Source organism: Melitaea cinxia, chromosome 10 (genome assembly GCF_905220565.1).
Source record: "Melitaea cinxia chromosome 10, ilMelCinx1.1, whole genome shotgun sequence".
Classification (NCBI taxonomy): domain Eukaryota; kingdom Metazoa; phylum Arthropoda; class Insecta; order Lepidoptera; family Nymphalidae; genus Melitaea; species Melitaea cinxia.
The window spans coordinates 15,199,797-15,219,133 of record NC_059403.1 but is presented as its reverse complement, the minus strand read 5'-3'; the positions used below and the strand labels follow the sequence as shown (position 1 = coordinate 15,219,133).

General features: G+C 36.0%; 1 protein-coding gene across 1 annotated transcript; it reads left to right on the top strand.

Moving 5' to 3' along the window:
* The first annotated feature begins 742 nt into the window (after positions 1-742).
* On the top strand, positions 743-17,869 carry LOC123657470 (uncharacterized protein CG5098-like). The gene is made up of 8 exons (XM_045593013.1): positions 743-817; positions 5,000-5,134; positions 6,592-6,689; positions 12,840-12,922; positions 13,220-13,512; positions 14,906-15,901; positions 16,467-16,732; positions 17,569-17,869. Exons 1-8 carry the CDS (start codon positions 743-745, stop codon positions 17,867-17,869), a joined length of 2,247 nt encoding a protein of 748 aa, XP_045448969.1.
* The last annotated feature ends 1,468 nt before the right edge of the window (positions 17,870-19,337 follow it).

Here is a 19,337-nt window from a genome sequence, read left to right as displayed (position 1 = left end):
TCCAAGAACGTATTCATATACTTTATATATTACAATTATACGTTGTGATACAGATAAGTTACTTATTTACAATGAATATAATTTTATTATGTCAATAATAAAGTAATTTAATATTTACTACTTCATCGCTTTTTCAAAATCAAAGACAATCTTGTTTCCGTTTCACTGCTTTATCGACGAATATAACTCATCTGCTAGTTCCCAAGATGGCGCTGCAAAAGCTTTCAAAAACCCAATCGGCCACCATTGTTGGATGTGATCCTTGTGCATAGTTTGATATAATTTACTTTATTCTAACAGTTAACAGCACTATTTATACAAAACCATAAAAGAATAAAGTGGCCATCAATCAAAGAGCAGTTATTCAACTGGAAAGTTTCGGTGCAGTGCTTATTTTCAAACCTTAAATGCGTTTAAAATGTCACGCGAAGTGAGCTTCAGAATTGTGAACACCATACCGTACTTGAAATAAATGTGGTTTTCTTTTGAATAAACCTACCAATAAACGAATATATGTGCGGTGGTTATATCACGATGCCAGCTAGCTATAATGAATGCTTGAATTTATAACATAAGCAAATGAAAACGTTTTAGAACTTTCTGTACACGTCGTTAGGGAGCGCAGTTACGCGGGCGAAGGCTTCAAAGTTGCCGGCAACATTATGGTGGACTGAAGGAGTGTTTGTTACGGAATAGGAATTAAATATAATTTGTAAACAGTCCCGCGAGGGATCCGCGCACGATGTCTGGCGGGTCGCAGCACAACCCTAATGGTAGACAATCGCAAATCGGATCGGGTTGGAGCCCCTTGCAGGTGGTGTTAATTGTTCTTGTTTGAAATCCCTAAATTTTTTGCATGACATGGTATAATCGCGTTAGTCAGTAGGTAATTTTAATAATCATAAATATTGCACTATCAATATCTACGTAACGTAAACTAGCGATTCGTAATTTTTCTCGTACTTTAGCGTGTGGTTGTTGTTTTTATCAGAAAAAGCCACAAAACTAGTTTTTCATATTATACACTTGACTGAAGATTCATTGAATGCTTGTATTAATATGCATGTTGCAATACAAGAATCAGCTGTTTGCATATTTGACCTCTTTTGGTAAAGCATTGTCTGACACAGTTCTGAAAGAGAATGTTGCCATAATATTTATAATTAAACAAAAATAGATATAAAAGTAACTACTATTTGATATCTATATAACAGAAATAAAACTATATAGCTATGAAGTTAAGCTATGTTTGTTATAGTAATAAAAAGCTGTTATTTCAAATGTAATGTACTTTGTAATCTCTTGAATAATTATGCATAATTGTATGAAGACTAAACACTACATTAAAACTTTAAAATCAGTTTTATTATAAATAAATAATAGAATAATGCTCATGTATGCATATCTATTTTATATCTTTATTAGTTTACAACAGTATATATGATTATTAAATTGTTCTGCAGCGCTCCTTAATCTAAAATAAAAAGATAATTAAAAATATATTTTTAATTAATACCAAATCTCTTTGGTTAAATAAGAAAATATATATATATATATATTTTTTTTTTTTTTTTATATTAAGATATTTAGACTTTATTTAATTAAAACTTTTAGTAAAATACAGAATGGATAAAGCTCATTTCTTGAGTTTTCATAGTCATTTCAGAAATACATTTTCAAAACTTTTTAATTAAATATTTTCTATAATATAAAACTGATGAAGTAAAGTTGTTGAAAAGAAACACTACATACACGAAACTACTTATCTTTAAGTATACAGCAACATTTTTAAACAAGTTAGAAAAGTTATTATCGAGTATAACAAACTATAGAATATATACAAACTAAATTTTCAAACTGGTTTTTAACAAAACACGTTTTTTATTTTTTAAATATTTGTGGTCTCTATGAACACTTACTCTGTGTGACTTACTGTAATTGTTATTTTGAAATTCCCAATATTTTGGTGATGTTTCCGTCCGCCATGGTCGTGGGTGACTATAATATTAAATTTGTTTCTGCTATGATGATACACAATTACTACAGTATTTTGAAATGCTAATAAATGTTACTTAGTTTTTAGCAGTCAATCTTTATATTATATGCAACTATAATTATGTATGTTTACCATTAATAATAATAATAATTACGCTTCAGCCTATAATATCCCACTGCCGGGCATAGGCCTCTTTCCCCATGTAGGAGAAGGATCAAAGCTTAATCCACCACTGCTCCAATGTGATGTGTTTTGACTAGCCCGTTGGTGCAGTTTGTAGTGATTCTGCTTTCTGCTCCAGGGGTTATGGGTTCGACCCCCCCCCCCCCCCCTAGTCTGGGTGTAATATATATGTCACTATATATGTCTATCGAAAAAAATGTAGCTATACCAGTCGGCTGTTACCTATAACACAAGCATTAAGTTGCTTACTTTAGGAATAGATGACCGTGTGAGTATGATGTAAAAAAAATGTAGTTGGTAGATAATTAATTTTAATTAATTCTATTAAAACATTCTACAACAATTTAATTTAAAATAATTGTTTATTCCAATGCCCAGTTTATTATATTTAAATGTGATCAAGTAAGTTACAAAACTATCAAAATTTGATCTCCATAACCTTTAAGGTGAAGGAAGTTTACATTTGTAAATATAAGTCTGATTTGCAAATCTTTCTTATCAAGTATTTGTGATAATTATTATTGTAATCACACTTACAGACTATTTTTTAAATGATAAATATACTTAACATCACTACTATAACATAAAATAAATATATTAGAAAAGCAAACAAAATTTATTAGTTTGTTACAAATATACAGACAGGTATTATACAATAATAAAAATCCAAAAAATTTGAAGTCCATATTTATTTTCAGTATTAAACGCTAGTAAAATAAATTTACATTTTTTGTTATAAGCCATCTTGTATATTGGTAAGTCTGGAAATGAAATTTTAATTATTCTGATTCTCTTTTACATATAAGTTATTGTTGTATTGTTAGGTATATAATAATTGTATAAACATCTGGTCAAACATCTAATATTCTTATGTATTAACTTCTTATATATTATTTTGATTATATTTATTGATTCTTATGTATTATTAAATATTGACTTACCATTCCTGACAGATGTCTTGTCCAAACACAATGAAAAGAAAACATATTATGTCAAATTATCCAACCTTTTTTCTAATGTTATAGTACAATTGGTTCAATTACTAAATTTAAATGCTATCAGAATTTATATTTTTTAATAAAAATTAAGTTTTCTTTTATAGTACACATCTCTCTTGATTACACTTTTATTATTATTATTACCATTACTTCGTGATTTTGAAAAGAAATAATTCTATTCTACTACATTGCTCTTTTAAAGGTTAAATAAATTACAAGTTGGTCTACAGCAATAAAGTCTTTGGGCAAATTCTTTGCATAATACTCTAAGAGTATTTCTCTAACTAGGCTTTAAATATGGCTCTAAAAATCCAAAATGTTATCAAAATATTATTAGCACTAACCCCAATTCAGATAATAGAAATAGCAATCCTCATGGATTTTTGTCGTTCTATTTGAAAAAGAATTTTAATTGTTAGTCTAAAAATAGTTTATATATAGCATTCAAGAAAAGGTTATACGGTAATACAAATATTGTTTGAAAATGCCTTCTGGGAATGTTAATTTGTCATAAAAATTCCTTATCAATGCATTGTAAACTCATTGCTGTTATGAGTGAGCTTACCAATTCACTATAGGGTTCATCTTCTACTAGTTGTAAAAGAATTATCAATACACATGATCACTTGTAAGCTTTTATTAAACTGGCACTTGCAACATTTATATTTATTTATGTTTAGAACAAGTATTGTTAGCTGAATTTGACCCACTTCTGTGTCCGATCGACCTTAAATTTGGAAAACACCTTTTAATTAAGATGATAATAAATGATCAATACTGCTGTTTATCTCAAAAGCTTTTTTATGAAAACACACTTAACGACTACTACTTAGACTTTAGATTTTATCTTGTGTCGGAACTCCAGAAACACACAACACACATACAAACGCCCAGACCAAGGGAAATACTTGCATTACACAAATGTTTGCCATGCCATCGTAACCAGCCAAAGTTAACTAGTGACCAGAACTAACGCCTCGTCAAATCTTCGTAATCTATATATCGTATATATATATAAAAATGAATCCCTATTTCCCTTAGTCACGCCTTAACTTTAAGGACTACCGATTTCATTCATCTTTTTAAAAAAAGTTTTCTAATACTTTGTATAGGGTTTTACGAAATGAGAGAATTGCGCGAAAAATTGAAAAATTAAAAGAAAATTTAACGACTTTAAACTTGTTTGACCGGAAATACGGAACAACGTCAGCTAGTAATTTATCCTTACTTCCTTACTAATATTATAAATGCGAAAGTAACTGTCTGTTTGTCGCGCTTTCACGCCAAAACTACTGAACTGATTCAAATTAAATTTGGTATACACAGATTGTCTAGAGCCTGAGAAAGGACAAAGACTACTTTTTAATGCGGAAAAGGGGGTGTAATGGGTTGAAAAGTGGGTATGAAAAGTTGTATGGAAGGATCGTCATTTTTAGAGTTAGAAGCTTGAAACTATTTTTTAGGCTGTGGATTCGATATCAATAAATATGACATTCAAAGTCCGTTACAAGGGTTTAAAATAACAATAGGGAATAGAGGATGAAAATTTGTATAGAAATGTGTAAAGTTTATGTGAATGTTTTATAAGCTTGCGACAAGAGACAAAATATTAGAGTTATTCTGATGTCCAAAATAAACCAAAAGATATATCCAAAAAATGCTGTCCAAAGTCACTATTTCAGCGGACAAAGTCGCGGGTACAGCTAGTACTGCATGTGTTGGATAGTCCATTTACCGAGTAAGGCCACAGGCTAAGTTTTCCTCAAATTAACCAGGGTGAAACCGAGGCCACGGCTAGTTAATAAATATGTTATGATTACAGTTACAGGTGGCGAACCTCTTGGCGCGGGCTCCTCAGGCCCACATGGCGTCCGAACGCGGCGTGACGTGGCACACGCCGACGCCTCCGCCCCATCTCTACCACGTGCCGGCGCCTTCGCCCCCGGACCCCTTGCAAGTGAGACTCAGCTGACTTACGTGCATGTTATGTGACTACCAGTGACAAGCATGTGTCTAATATTGAGACGAAATTGGGAGTATTATCTTGTTTTTATAGTTATAGGGTGATCTGTTAAAATACGAAACGAACGAACTTTGGTAGACTGTACAATCTAATTTTTTTTTTCATCTTGGTATACTTCCAAAATCTTCCACTGTTGTCAAAGTGCAAGAATTTTTTGCATATATCTCATATCCACAAATATCTGATAGTAATCAAATTCCTGCTGAAAGAGTACGTTGTAGACCTTACAATCTGGTTTATTAGGTTAACCATTAAAATTTTTACAGAAACAAGTGAAAATTCTTAAAAATACTCACTCATTTTGGTGATCATCATCATTCATCCATATTCATTGCAATATTTTTCCCCCAAGTCACAATTGCCGGACAGTAATTATATTTTTGAACAAATGTAGAGTAGTTAGTAGACTTTAATATATTTCACTAAATTAATTCAAATTCTCAAGACGTTATTTCAAAACATAAATACTGGTATATGTTCTGAAGCACACAGATGACATTATTCGTTCAGAAAAAAATATATTGTCAGGTAATCTTCTAAAATGAAAATATCTAAATAAAAATGAATGTTGCTAAGCGCATAACTCGAGAATGGCTCGACCAGTTCGGCCTATTTATTTTTTAGTATTTTCCTTAAAGTCCACGAAAGGTTTTAATTCTAAAAAAATAAATAAGTTTTACTATTAACTTCGACAGAACGAAGTCTTTCCGGGCAGCTATTTTATTATAAAAATAACTGCATGAAAATATACATCAAGCATGAACGAACATTGAAAACAAAAAGCATGCTCAAAAAAAGTAATTTACAATTTTATTACCCGACTACGGAAGCTGGAATGTTGATCTTGTGTTGTATGCTTAAAATACTTGTAAATATGGTTGTTGTTAAAGTTATCATCTCTTTGGTGCTTAACAATTTCTAGGAATATGCCAATTTTATTTGTTTGACCATATAAAAAGTACAAGTTTTTTAAAACAGCTTTTATGTAATTTTATGTTTTTTTTTTACTTTTAAGAGAGCCAAATTTTTGCAATTTTTTTTTAAACATTTTTTTAATTAAATCAACTTATGTTTATAACTACGGAACTTATAGTTTTTAAAATATATTGTTACATATTCTTATAAAATAAAAATCCACTACGATAGACTAAAAATAGCATCGATAGTAATTAATAATATAATAGCATCATAGTAATTTTAGTGTCTAAAATTGAAACAACAAAGTTATCATATCTGACACAATTGCTATACCATATCTATTGATATATATTTATTTTAATCTTTCCGTAGTCGGGGTTTTTTTTTATATTTGCCTGTTATGTAAAAAGTTCCGTTGTAACAACTAGTTAACGCCCCTGTCTATTGGACTACGGTAGGGTCTGTTGTTGCAGGCGATGAAGAGCGGAGCCAACTCGGTGTTCCGACACACGGCGACACCGCCCGAGCTCTACCGACACACGCCGACACCGCCCGACAAACATTTGCTAAGGTAACGTGTAATACTTTAGAACGTTTATTAATCGAAAAACAATCCGTTTTTGGTCACTTTCATTTTAAATTTCGAACGCAAAATATTAAATTTGGACCTTGATTGAAATTTTTGTGGGTTTGTCCAGTTAGTAATTAAATAGTTTGTGGGTAAAACGAATGGTTTTTCTAAATAGAAACTGAATATTTGTCTAGTTACTTTTACTAATAAGAAAGTTGTAACAGTTTTATGTTTGTATTCATAGGTGGTGGTGGTCATCATTTTTTCTTCTCTCTTATAATCTCTATAATTAAAAATGGTTTCCCTTTTAAGAACGATTTGAATAATCATTTTCCTTAGGTAACATCGATATCAGATCACTCTTAAGATAAGCACATTTATAAATAACTGCTCGTATATGGCTAGTCCACCCAGACCAGAGGAGAAGAGCACATTTTGACATTAGCTACTATAGCCATTTGTTTCATATATTGAGTTAGAAAACTGAAGCTAAAATTCTATTGTTTTCTAATTCTTAACTTTACCCTTTTGTGTCTTTACCCAGTAACGAAATTGTAACTTCCATGTAGTTGTAATTTGTTCCAAAGTGGCAATGATTAGATATTAAGGATCAAAGCTACTAACAGAGTTGTAGAAAATATGTGTTTTAGTTATTGTGAAATTAAATATATTTATGACGTCTCTTTATTATTAACTCTCTTAAAAGTGTACACACACACCTCACCTCAGCCTGTTTGAAAATCCAATTACGCTATTTGATATGTCATCATCATCATCACTTCGGCCTACCGCAGTCCACTACTGGACATAGGCCTCCCCAAGTTCGCAACAGACATTATGACGCAAATTCGTGGGTTTTGCCCATAGTCACCACGCTGAGCAGACAGGTTGGTGACCGCAGCAGGGCTGGCTTTATCGTACCGAAGACGTTGCTGCCTGTCTTCGGCCTGTGTAATTCAAAGCCAGCATTTGGATGGTTATCCCGCCATCGGTCGGCTTTTTAAGTTCCAAGGTGGTAGGGGAACTGTTATCCTTTAGTCGCCTCTTACGACACCCCCAGGAAAAGAAGGGGTGACTTTATTATTTACTGCCATAACCACACAGCACTTTTGAAAACTTGTCACAGGAACAAGGCACACTAAAAATTTCTACCTCAAATTCTGCCGAAATACTTTTAACCTTACCGAATGATGTTCAATCAAAACTGTTCTCAAAATCAGTGTTGTGTTTCTCTTGAGACTGAGGCAAGAGTTTCTGGTGTTGCACTCTTTTGATGCCGTTGGTTTATTCAGAAACGCGCTTTTGATACTTCCGGTATTGCGTGTGTACATAGGTACCTGCTTGCAATTAGACCATACGCTTTTTTGTCATCCTAATAGCAAAAAAACTCAATACTTGTCCCTACCTAACTATACAAAAACCACGTCAGCTTTACTTATTACCTTTGTAATAAAAATAATCGTAGCTTTATAATACATTCTCAAAACCTAGGTTATCCAATAAAAAGTAAAAAACCCAGGTCCAGACGAAATTGGTTAATTGAAAGAATCTTATTTGACATCTATAATACAGCCAATTTTACAGCCCGTTTGGTAATCTTTGATTCTGTTATCCATTGATAATTTTCGGGCGCAATTCGTATTTGGTTTATTTCAAAATTCAGTCTAGTACGTGAAATCAGAGATAGAGATTATTGAAGTCAGCTTTTATATATAGACTAGCTTTGCTCTGCGGTTTCACCCGCTTCAATTTGAAGAAAACGCGTACTAACATATAGCCTTCGTCGGTAAATGGTCATGGTAGTGGTCAAACACTTGAATTTTCCAATTCGAACCAGTAGTTCATGGGATTAGCGCTTTCAAATAAGCTATTTAGCTTTATAACATCAGTATAGAGGTATATGTTATTAAGATTTAAGTTACTTATCGAAATCAGATACCTATAGTGGGTGTGTGCTGTAGGAACTACCCGTTTAAACAGCTTAGAACTTCAATAATTTTCCAGTTGAACTGGTAATTCGACTGAATAAACTTGTTATTCAGTCGAGACTATTCTTACCCAACTTCTATTAATATTATTCATTGATATTTTATATTATTATTACTAATAAATTCTTAGGAAAATGACCAATGTTGAACTTGTTTCTGATATGAGTCGCTCTCGTTGAGAAGTAGTTGTTTTATATTGACAAAGCCGTTTCGTGTAACACACGGTAAACTTTTGTTATGATTCCGTGAATAATTTTGTCTTGAAATTTTTTTTACGCTTTCGATTAGTTTAACTTGCGTTCGTCTTCGTTTGTAAATAACAACGTAACTAATATTTAAGTAGGGGAATTAACAGCCATTTATAAGTTTTCTATGTGGAGGAGAGCGCGAAAATTTCATAAATATCATTACTATTAAAGATTGTTCTACCTATATACTGTTGTAAATTATTACAAATATTATGAATTACATATACGGTGGCTACCTCTCGTATGTGTCATTCATTATATTATGAAGGCTTAGGGTGTTCAGAACAGAAAAATCCCTATACCAAAAGAACCAGGAAATCAATTTTCAGTCCTGGTACTTTCGGATATTTCATTTTAATTACGCAATTCATATCAAAGCGAACTAGAGATACAAACTGAAGAGAAGGCTGCAATGGTAATGATGATGGTGGAACTATGTCAACGAGCTTTCCAGAAACATTCCCATAGTATGCATAGCAACAACTTATGTAGCATCAAGGTCTCTATAGAGAATCGAAAGGATATCTAAAAATCATAAGCCACATTACGAACTGGAGTGGAGTCGAGCTTATATTAGAGGATACCTGCAAAAGTGCAAACAATATTCCAAATAGGGACGGATCTGTAAGAAGAAGCCAATGTCCCAATGCAAAACATCGTCTGACCCTGTCTAGTACCCTGAGCTTTGAAGCAGCCAGTTTGGCATTACTCTGCAAATGACCCCTAATGAGACCTCATTCGTAATGGAAGCCTCAAGGATCTTAACATTTAGGGACGTTTCAAGAAATTTGGAGATACAATGTATGAGAGTATGTAAGCGACAAACGCTCAAACTTGTGTCTTCTCTACCACTTCTGAACTCTCCACTTCAAAACTGGTTACCAGAGTGTATAATACTTCGCAGACATCGCGTGGTGGTTTCTATATCAAAAGAGCTTTACGCCAGATCCGATCATCGCCTTTCAGATATTAATGCCGAGCACCATAGCTTCTCTGTTGCCTTTAATAGCGATTCCTCAACGGATTCAATCATAATTAAAACCTACGGCACTACCATCAATGGAGTTCGAAACTGAGAAAAAGTATATTATCTCATAAACCGGCCGGTAAACCCCTAGACTTATTGTCTGAAAGCCATTAATCAAGAAGAAGAAGAAGACTTATTGCCATAAAAAGAATGAAGAGTGCAACGATCTCTTTACTAAAAACTCATTTCACGCATCTGAATTTCCCTCATTGTCAACAGTTTAATTCGTCGCAGATATTGAAAACTACCATTTTGCATTGCTTTGTGTGCCTTTTGGTTCATACCAAAATGTCAGTGAGGTTATTTTCTACTGCTTTGGCAAGACCACCAAAAAGCACAGACTAAATCTATGTTAGCACGACATATCTGCATATTTATGTATTTAAAATTTATCCCAGAAGTTTACTTCTTGCAAAACTTACAGGTAACATTACTTTTCTTTTTAGAATCTCTTCTTCAAGATAATAGATCACTTGTAACCAGTGCCGCTGCCCTTAAAAATCAACATGTACAAATCGTGACGGTAGCTGTGCAGATGTTCCTTCTAAATCTTTGACTAATTTATTACTACTAAATACGAGATTAGAAAAATAAGAAAATGTCGATGAGAAGACTGGGTGATTCAATTCTGTTTAATTCTAATATTTATTTAATTTTTGCAAAATTATTTAAAATTCAACGACAAGTGATAGAATCTTCAGGTATACTCGTAGTACACTATTGAAGAATAAATTTAATTTTATATAATAAAAAATAAAAATATTCGAAAGAACCGGGAAATCCCGGTTCTGTTAACTATACTCGCCATAACATTTGCAATTAATTTTCATCAATGAAGCTAATCTGATTATATTTAGAAAGTTAATATTGTTAAAGATACGATGCCGTTATGTTCTGCTGACATCAAGGTCGTTAGCACGACATGGATCTAGTACGATAAGAATAAATCGAAACGCGTAATTTGCTCGTTTTTAATCTACTTCTATAATAAAAAATTATAGTTTTAGAGAAATACTTGTCTGCAACAACTTTTGAATTATTAGATTTACAATCAAATCAACTTAAGTACCAGCCCTGCGGTCACCAACCCGCCTGCCCAGCATGGTGACTATGAGCAAAACACATGAGTTCGCGCCATAATGTCTGGTGCGAAGTTGGAGAGGCCTATGTCCAGCAGTTATCAAATAGCTTAATTGAATTTTCATTAAATTATGAAGGTACAAAGTAATCATTTCACAAAAAGAAAAATAAAGACCGAATAATACATTAGCGTATATAGAGAATAGAGAATATAGAACTTATTTTTAATTGTAAAAATATCGGTAATGTCTACATTGCTTCGCAAATAACATGGTATTTTATTAAAATATGTTAATTCGCATTGTGTGGACGCATCATCTGTTTATTCCATCTCCTATAAAGGTTCATTCACATCTGCGGATACCGTTAGCGGCAGATGTGACATAAAAAAATATATCACCAAATAGACGTATTGATATTAACAAAATGCGACTATTTTGACCAAACGTAAAGGTATATTGTTATCTTATTGAATACAATAGTATTTCGTGCATACGTAATATATATACTATGAAAAATCTGATAATATATACGATTTCGAGAAAAATCTGTATTAATTACTTTGTGTAATGCGTAATTTACATATTTTTGGACATTATGAAGTCGTTTTAGTAGTACGTGTTTTCTTCAATTGTAATTTAAACTTTTGTTATCTACTACACTAGGATTTTTGTGCCAACCTTCGGATTCCCTAAAATCTTTTAAACCATTTTTATTTCAACTTTAATAATTTAGTACACTGTAATAAAGGTTAGCGTACTATGTAGAGCTATTTAGGCGTTTTACAAAATATTACGGTGCCAGTTTGTCGCTTCTTATGATTTCAAATTTATTTAAATCCAACTCAAAATGAACAATCAATGCCAAGGAATGTTATTAGATTTTTTTCTTTGTGAAACAAAAGGCGTAAATTTAGTTTTGAGGTGTACTTATTCATTTTAATAACATTATAAAATAACATTAGGCTGTGATCTACTAACGCAAAACAGTAAAGTAAAACAGACGTGTACGAAGGCGAATTCGCTTTGATTTGTGCTACTGTGCCCCATAATGTCATTTATTAAAGCAGTGAGTAAAGAAGTCGCTTAACAAGTTGCACTACATTGAAAGCTATTTGAGGTAGAGATAAGAAATTTTGACACACCTGCATCACGTTCCATGCCGTAGAAACTCATTAAGAATCAGTCACATTGCTCTCAGTTTCAAAACCTCACGTCATAGATTTGTGCGTCATTATTCATCATATAGTATTATATTAATTAAATCCTATTATTTCGCGCGCGCCATGTTCGCGGGTGACGTCAGTTTCAAAATAACAATCACGGTAACATTACTGTCTTGTAGAATCAATTAGTGTTCATAGTGATCGTAAAGGTTTAAAAACTTATATAAAAATGAAAAACTCTGTATCTAAATTTACTAACTATAAACTTTGTGCTAAGACAAGTATTACGTTCAATCGTGGTACTTCTTGACGCTTAATGGATGTCGCTGGCAAGTATTAAAAAAGTTAAAAGAGAATTCATTACATACCTACATTTGTATCAATAAATTTATACATATCCCTTACTTTATACTCACGTGTCTGTATAATGTCAAGGTGAAAAGTTTTAAATAGACATGTTAATATTGTTATCATAATGTATGTGTATTGCCTAAATTTATCTCCATGTGTATTTTTAAAAACTCAACGTAGGTAAAGCATCGATCGACTAGTTCTTTATAAATTTATTTTATACAAGTGATATTGAAAAATTATTACTGTCACGTAGGAGTCAAAACTAACCACAGCTACTACTTGTTGTAGGCATACTCCTTCACCAGGCGATGTCAAGGCGGGTGCTGCGTTACCTCCAGCAGACCTCTATCCACATTTAGCGCCAGGGAGAGGTAATTTCGCTTCCATTGCATCCGTACTAATTTAAAAGTTATAAAAATATTATTAAAATTAAATATGATACAGTTTAGGCTATGAACTTACCTCATTGATATTAATGGTTTTAAAAATTGGTTAATGGTTTTTAAAAACTTATATGTTGCATAATAAAAATAAAAACAAAATCTATCGGAGCGTTGTTGATGATACAAAAAATAGACAGAATTAATGGTTCGTCACATTAGCAAGTATGAATATTAAAATCATTTTAATTATGAAGACTAATATGTATATATTTTAAATTTGTTCAGAGAAAATGCTCCGTGCAGAGGAGCTTCTCGCGTACGCGCGCGGCGGGGTCGACCTGACGGTGGGCCCGCGCGGCGCCAACGGCTCGCCCGCGCCGTCGCTGTCGGTGCGGGACGCGCCCACCATCAACAACCTGATCGCGCGCGCGGCGCCGCTGCCGCGCCCGGCGCACGCGCGCGTGGACGCGCTGCTGGAGCGGCTGGCGGCGGCGCCCGCGCCCGCGCCCGCCAGCCCGCACTCCGTCATCGTGCACTCGCGCGCCGCGCCCACGCCCTCGCCGCCCTCCTCCAACGAGGTACACACTGTAACTACTGCTCGTGGACGCGCTGCTGGAGCGGCTGGCGGCGGCGCCCGCGCCCGCGCCCGCCAGCCCGCACTCCGTCATCGTGCACTCGCGCGCCGCGCCCACGCCCTCGCCGCCCTCCTCCAACGAGGTACACACTGTAACTACTGCTCGTGGACGCGCTGCTGGAGCGGCTGGCGGCGGCGCCCGCGCCCGCGCCCGCCAGCCCGCACTCCGTCATCGTGCACTCGCGCGCCGCGCCCACGCCCTCGCCGCCCTCCTCCAACGAGGTACACACTGTAACTACTGCTCGTGGACGCGCTGCTGGAGCGGCTGGCGGCGGCGCCCGCGCCCGCGCCCGCCAGCCCGCACTCCGTCATCGTGCACTCGCGCGCCGCGCCCACGCCCTCGCCGCCCTCCTCCAACGAGGTACACACTGTAACTACTGCTCGTGGACGCGCTGCTGGAGCGGCTGGCGGCGGCGCCCGCGCCCGCGCCCGCCAGCCCGCACTCCGTCATCGTGCACTCGCGCGCCGCGCCCACGCCCTCGCCGCCCTCCTCCAACGAGGTACACACTGTAACTACTGCTCGTGGACGCGCTGCTGGAGCGGCTGGCGGCGGCGCCCGCGCCCGCGCCCGCCAGCCCGCACTCCGTCATCGTGCACTCGCGCATAACTTCTTTAATAATAAACGACTCTTTACTGTATACCATTAAGAACAGTAATAGTATACTCCCCAATGAGATTTTCTCCTGGGTCGAGAGTCCAGAAACACAATACACACCACCCAAACCACAATTAACAGGTGGGCAATACAAATGTTTGTCATGTAAAGGGACCGAACCCGTGACTCGTAGGGCAACAACCAGAACTGTGAATTCTTGTCTTCAAAGGAAATATTGGTAAGAGTTGTATGTAATACTATGTATTAACATAATGTATTAAATTTCATAAGCTAGAAGCCAGTTAAGGCCGTAAGTCAAAGAACCTGCAACCCTGAGTCGTAAACCGTAAAATCTGGTTAATCAGTTCAACCATGATGATTTCGTCACTATAATATATTCCTTCCTAGTCTAATATATTCTCACCTAAAAAATCTTAAAATGCTCACTCAGGTTGATTGATGCCTAACAGTGATCAATATTCATTGCAATTTTTTTTTTCCCAAGTCACAATTGAATTAGATATAGTTGTTGATTGTTTAAATATAACCTAGTTTCTGTATTTAGAGAACGATTTGCCCACGGATCATTCTGTTTTGAAGGTGTCGTGTTCGGCATGTCAATGTATTCAATCGTAATAAACAATTTTCAATCGCTATCAATATCTTCAAGACTCGCGCAAATAAAACGCAAGACGCATCGAGTATCACACATATCCTTATCAGTAAGTTATTAATGTTTTAGGATTCGGCGGATTCATGCGGAGCGCCTCCAGGATCGAAAAGAAAACGGAAACCTGAGCGTACGCTACGTGTACCCGTGCCGCCTCCGCCACCCCTGGAGCTACCCCGGCCCGCCTCTCCACCTCGAGTTTCGCCGCTAACTACACAACCGCCTCTCGAAAATGGTGACACGGTACATTCAACCCAGAACGGACCAGAGAAACCACCCACACCGCAACCACCCGAACCCCACGCGAGAAGAAAAACTCGGTCCGGCTCAGCAGAAACAATAGACGACATAGCGGCGATGATTGCCAGTACGGACGCGGAACGAAGGGACCCGACCACGGAACCGACGCCCCCGCCGGAACCTGAACCCGAAACGCCAGTCACGGTAGATAAATTAAAGAGCGTGTTAGCCAGCCCCGAACCAGAAGTAACCCCCGAAGTGACACCCGTACCCGAAAAACCGCCAACGCCTATAATGCCCGAGCCGGAACAAAAAACGTCTCCACAAAAATCGCCACCACCTAAAAAAGATGAACCGGAACCACCCCCAGCGACAGCGGCGGCGCCGAGACGGAGAAGCGCTAGGACGTCGAACTCGGAATCAACTAATGTACCGGTGGAGTCGCCTTCCGAAGCGAAACCAGCCGAACCAGAGACTAGTGAAGCAAGAAGCGCCGAACCGACGGCTGCTAGCTTCGTCGAAGTCGAAAATCAATTGGAGAAAATGTTTGCTGGAATAGAAGAGGAACCGGCTGGAACGGAACCGGGGGAGGATGGCACAAATGAAAAGAAACAAACAGCCAAAGCGAGAAAAAGAAGGAAATCAGCCCCAACAAAAGGTGAAAAAAAGGCTTCGAAGCGAGCGAGTCGTGCTTCAACAGGAGACGAAGCTCCAAGACGAAAAACTGCCAGAAAAAAAGTTTCAAAAAAGAAGGAAACTCCAGTGAAAGACGCTTATGACTCGGGCAGTAATGCAAGTTCGAGTAGATCAAGAGGACCGTACATACAGGTACGTAATTTTATGGTTTCAATACACGTTAGATTGTTTGATGTTTCATGGTTTCGATTCCGCTTCTATAAGACGTAATTTTTAAGTTTATTTTTTAGTTAATATATGTATATAATATTAGATAATAATATATTTCAAACATAAACTTGTTCAAATTGAAAAGTGATCTTGAGATTAACCCATAAATTATCACTTAACATCAATATAGAATTGTAATAATTTTTTGACTATTCTATTGAAGGTGAATTAAAATTTTGAAACATGGAGTATCAGTTTACTTAATTGCTTTCAGCTAAAAATAATTGTCATAAACTATTAAAATTAAATTAATTGCAACTTATACAATGACAATAATTAATTTGCTATAATCCTTGCTGAATAAGTAAGCATAACTGCTGTGCATAATGCATACAATAATGTGCAGAATATTTTGTCTAGAAGCTAAAAGTAACGTTTAGTAGACATCATTACTAATTGACGCAATCTTCTTTGCTACTTTTTGATACTCATTTTAAATATTGGCGTGGATTTCTTTATATTAAACATTTAATATACTCGATTCCAGATTGTCGGGCCCCGTGATTCCCCAGTATCGGTATCAGTCGTCAATGCATCAGCGAGTGCAACCGAAGAGGAGCGAAGGACGGCCGACGAGTGGCGCAACGGTCTGCGAGCGAGGGGTCTGCACGCCAGTACGCTGGGCCTGCGGTACGACGCCTCGACTCCTGACGCGTCGTGGCTCTGTGCCTTCTGTGAGCGAGGCTCTCACGCGGCTGGCCTCGGAGACCTGTTCGGACCCTACGCTATTGACACTAATTGTGAAGAATTTAGGTACGATAAATTTCCTCGGTATAAACTATATAAGTAGAACTACTCAAAGACGGTTTCTTCTAGATTTGATTTGGTAAATGCATAAACTGAAAAACTTTATGCTCTAATACAAATTGTATCTTGATGATTTACAGCTTTTACCTAACTCTAAACATTAGCTATTCATAGCAACACAACTTTTTATAACTACTATACTATGTACTTATAGAACTTTCTGTAAATTAAAGGATCACTTTATTTCTCAAGTCAATTTATGATCATCTACTTAGTGAATATGTTTGTATAAAATTACTTATAATATTATTTTTGTATATATCTTATATATAAAATTCTCGTGTCACAATGTTAGTTAAAATACTCCTGCAAAATGGGCGGAAAGATTTTTATGAAATTTTGTGTGCATATCGGGTAGGTCTGAGAATCGGCCAAATCTATTTTTCACATCCCTAAGTTATACGGAGGGGATTAAGGGGGCTAATAACATATATGGCAAAACAAAGTTTGCAGGGTCAGCTAGTATATATATGTGTGTGTGCGTGTGCGTGCGCGCGTGTGTGTGTGTGTGTACACATATATATGTATGTATGTATATCTGTCTATGTATGTGTATGTATTTATACTTGTGTGTATTTATACTTGTATGTAATATATTACAGTTATTTAAGCTGTCTCCCCACTATATGACACTCTCTCATGACCATTGGTAATTGTTAAGAGATATTAATAATTTGTAAGAGATCTCTTCTAGGGATAAGTCCACCTTTGCATACATGTAATATTCTGTATATTCTTTTTTTAATGCAATAAAGTATATAATAATATTTGATTGTTTATAGATCCTTGGACGAAGCGTCAAAACGGCGGTTTGCGTCATCATCAGGAGGTGCAGAAGTCTGGTTCCACGAGGCTTGCGGTGTGTGGGCACCGGGACTGTTGGCAGCGGGCTCCCGGCTGTGGGGCCTGGCGAGCGCTGTGTGTGGGGCCCGGTCGGTCCGGTGTGGCAGCTGTGGGAAGGCTGGGGCGGCCCTGACGTGTGCTACTCGCGCATGTAGAGCGACCACACACCTGCCCTGCGCGGAGGCTTGGAGCCTATTAGAAGATTTCCGCGCCCTTTGCCCGCGCCATGCACACGCCTAGCGACCACACAGTGAACCTCACATAGAAGAATCAGTGCCAGTAAAAAGTTAAAACCTAGTGTTGACATAAGTTCAGATCCACAAGTGACATTAAATTTTGTTACCTGATTGTGTTTATAGTGATGGTGACCTGTGACGTTTCTGACGTTCCGCTGCTCGAGTGGTGAGTGGAAGAATATTGTTACCTGATCATGTTTAAGTGGTTGTAAATCATTTAGTTGACTTAATAAGTAAAAATTATGAAGTTGCCGACAACTTCCTTACTGAATTGTGTTGTGGGTATATTATTTGTTCCTTATCTTTTAGAACACAATCGGTTGACTATATTACATTACAAGCGCAATACTCATCCTCGCGTAAAGTAAAGCGCAGCGGTGAATTGATATTCTTTTAATCAGTGTACTTATGTTGTGGTAACTTTCCAGAGACGATATACTCATTATGTATCTGACGACGGAATCTCTTGATGCCCGCAAAAATCACAAGCATCATTATTGGTACCGGTAAAATTGTATTTCTTCTAGCGTACACTCCAATTATTGTAAAATTGACCATGAAAGTAAGATTTAATGTATTTACAATAATTTATAGCTTACAACAATGTTATTATGTAGTGTGATGTCGGTTTAACGATATCACGCTTTTAAGGTGTTCTGATGCCAAATGCCAAAACTGATTTGGTAATGTACCCCATTATGATTCTCAAAATCATAGATTTTTTTTATAAATTCTTGTGTTCTTTTTACCTCTACATTACATATGTATGTTAGTGGATATTAAAATAAAACGGCTACACAATTTATGTAATAGTTTTGTATAAAAATCGTTATAATTTTTTTTTTTTTTTTTTTATTCTTAGAAATGTATAGAAATTCTATATAAAAAATGGGGTATGTAAAAATGGCTTAAAAATTTTGAAAGAACAAATTTTCCAAGCTCCAGTAATATCCAGTAAATATTTTGCCTGTACTAGATGTCTTATTAGATGTAATATAGAGAAAATGTAGATAAATTCTTGTTAACATTTTAGAACTAATTTATTATTACCAACGTTTGATATAAATGAATCTTAACGACATATGTACAGAATATTTTACATATATCGTAATTATGATAAATAGTTGTACACATTATCCTAACTGGATTTCGTATTCTGTAAATATAGTTATAATTATATAAATCCAATTTATTGCATCAGAACACCATTTGTTTATTTGTAAATTAAACTTAAGACGATATAATCAATAGAAAAACAGTATTTCTTACCATACCAATGTATAATATTTTTTGAAAAGTAAAAATGCATAAATGTCTGTGTTAAAGAAAAAAAAAACGATTTAATACATTGTCGCTGGCGATTAAATAATATTGGGAATTTTTTTTTCTTAGTATCGTTAGTATTACCCAATAAAAAACAACTCGCGCAAAAATGCTAATAAACAGATTTTTTTTCCGGAAAATATGTAAAC

Bases quoted from the DNA above. Each gene is read 5' to 3' on its own strand.
- LOC123657470 (XM_045593013.1), top strand. From the start codon at position 743: ATGTCTGGCGGGTCGCAGCACAACCCTAATGGTAGACAATCGCAAATC. The intron at 818-4,999 runs GTGTTAATTGTT...TTATGATTACAG, and splicing joins GTTGGAGCCCCTTGCAGGTG to TTACAGGTGGCGAACCTCTT. The intron at 13,513-14,905 runs GTACACACTGTA...TTAATGTTTTAG, and splicing joins CGCCGCCCTCCTCCAACGAG to GATTCGGCGGATTCATGCGG.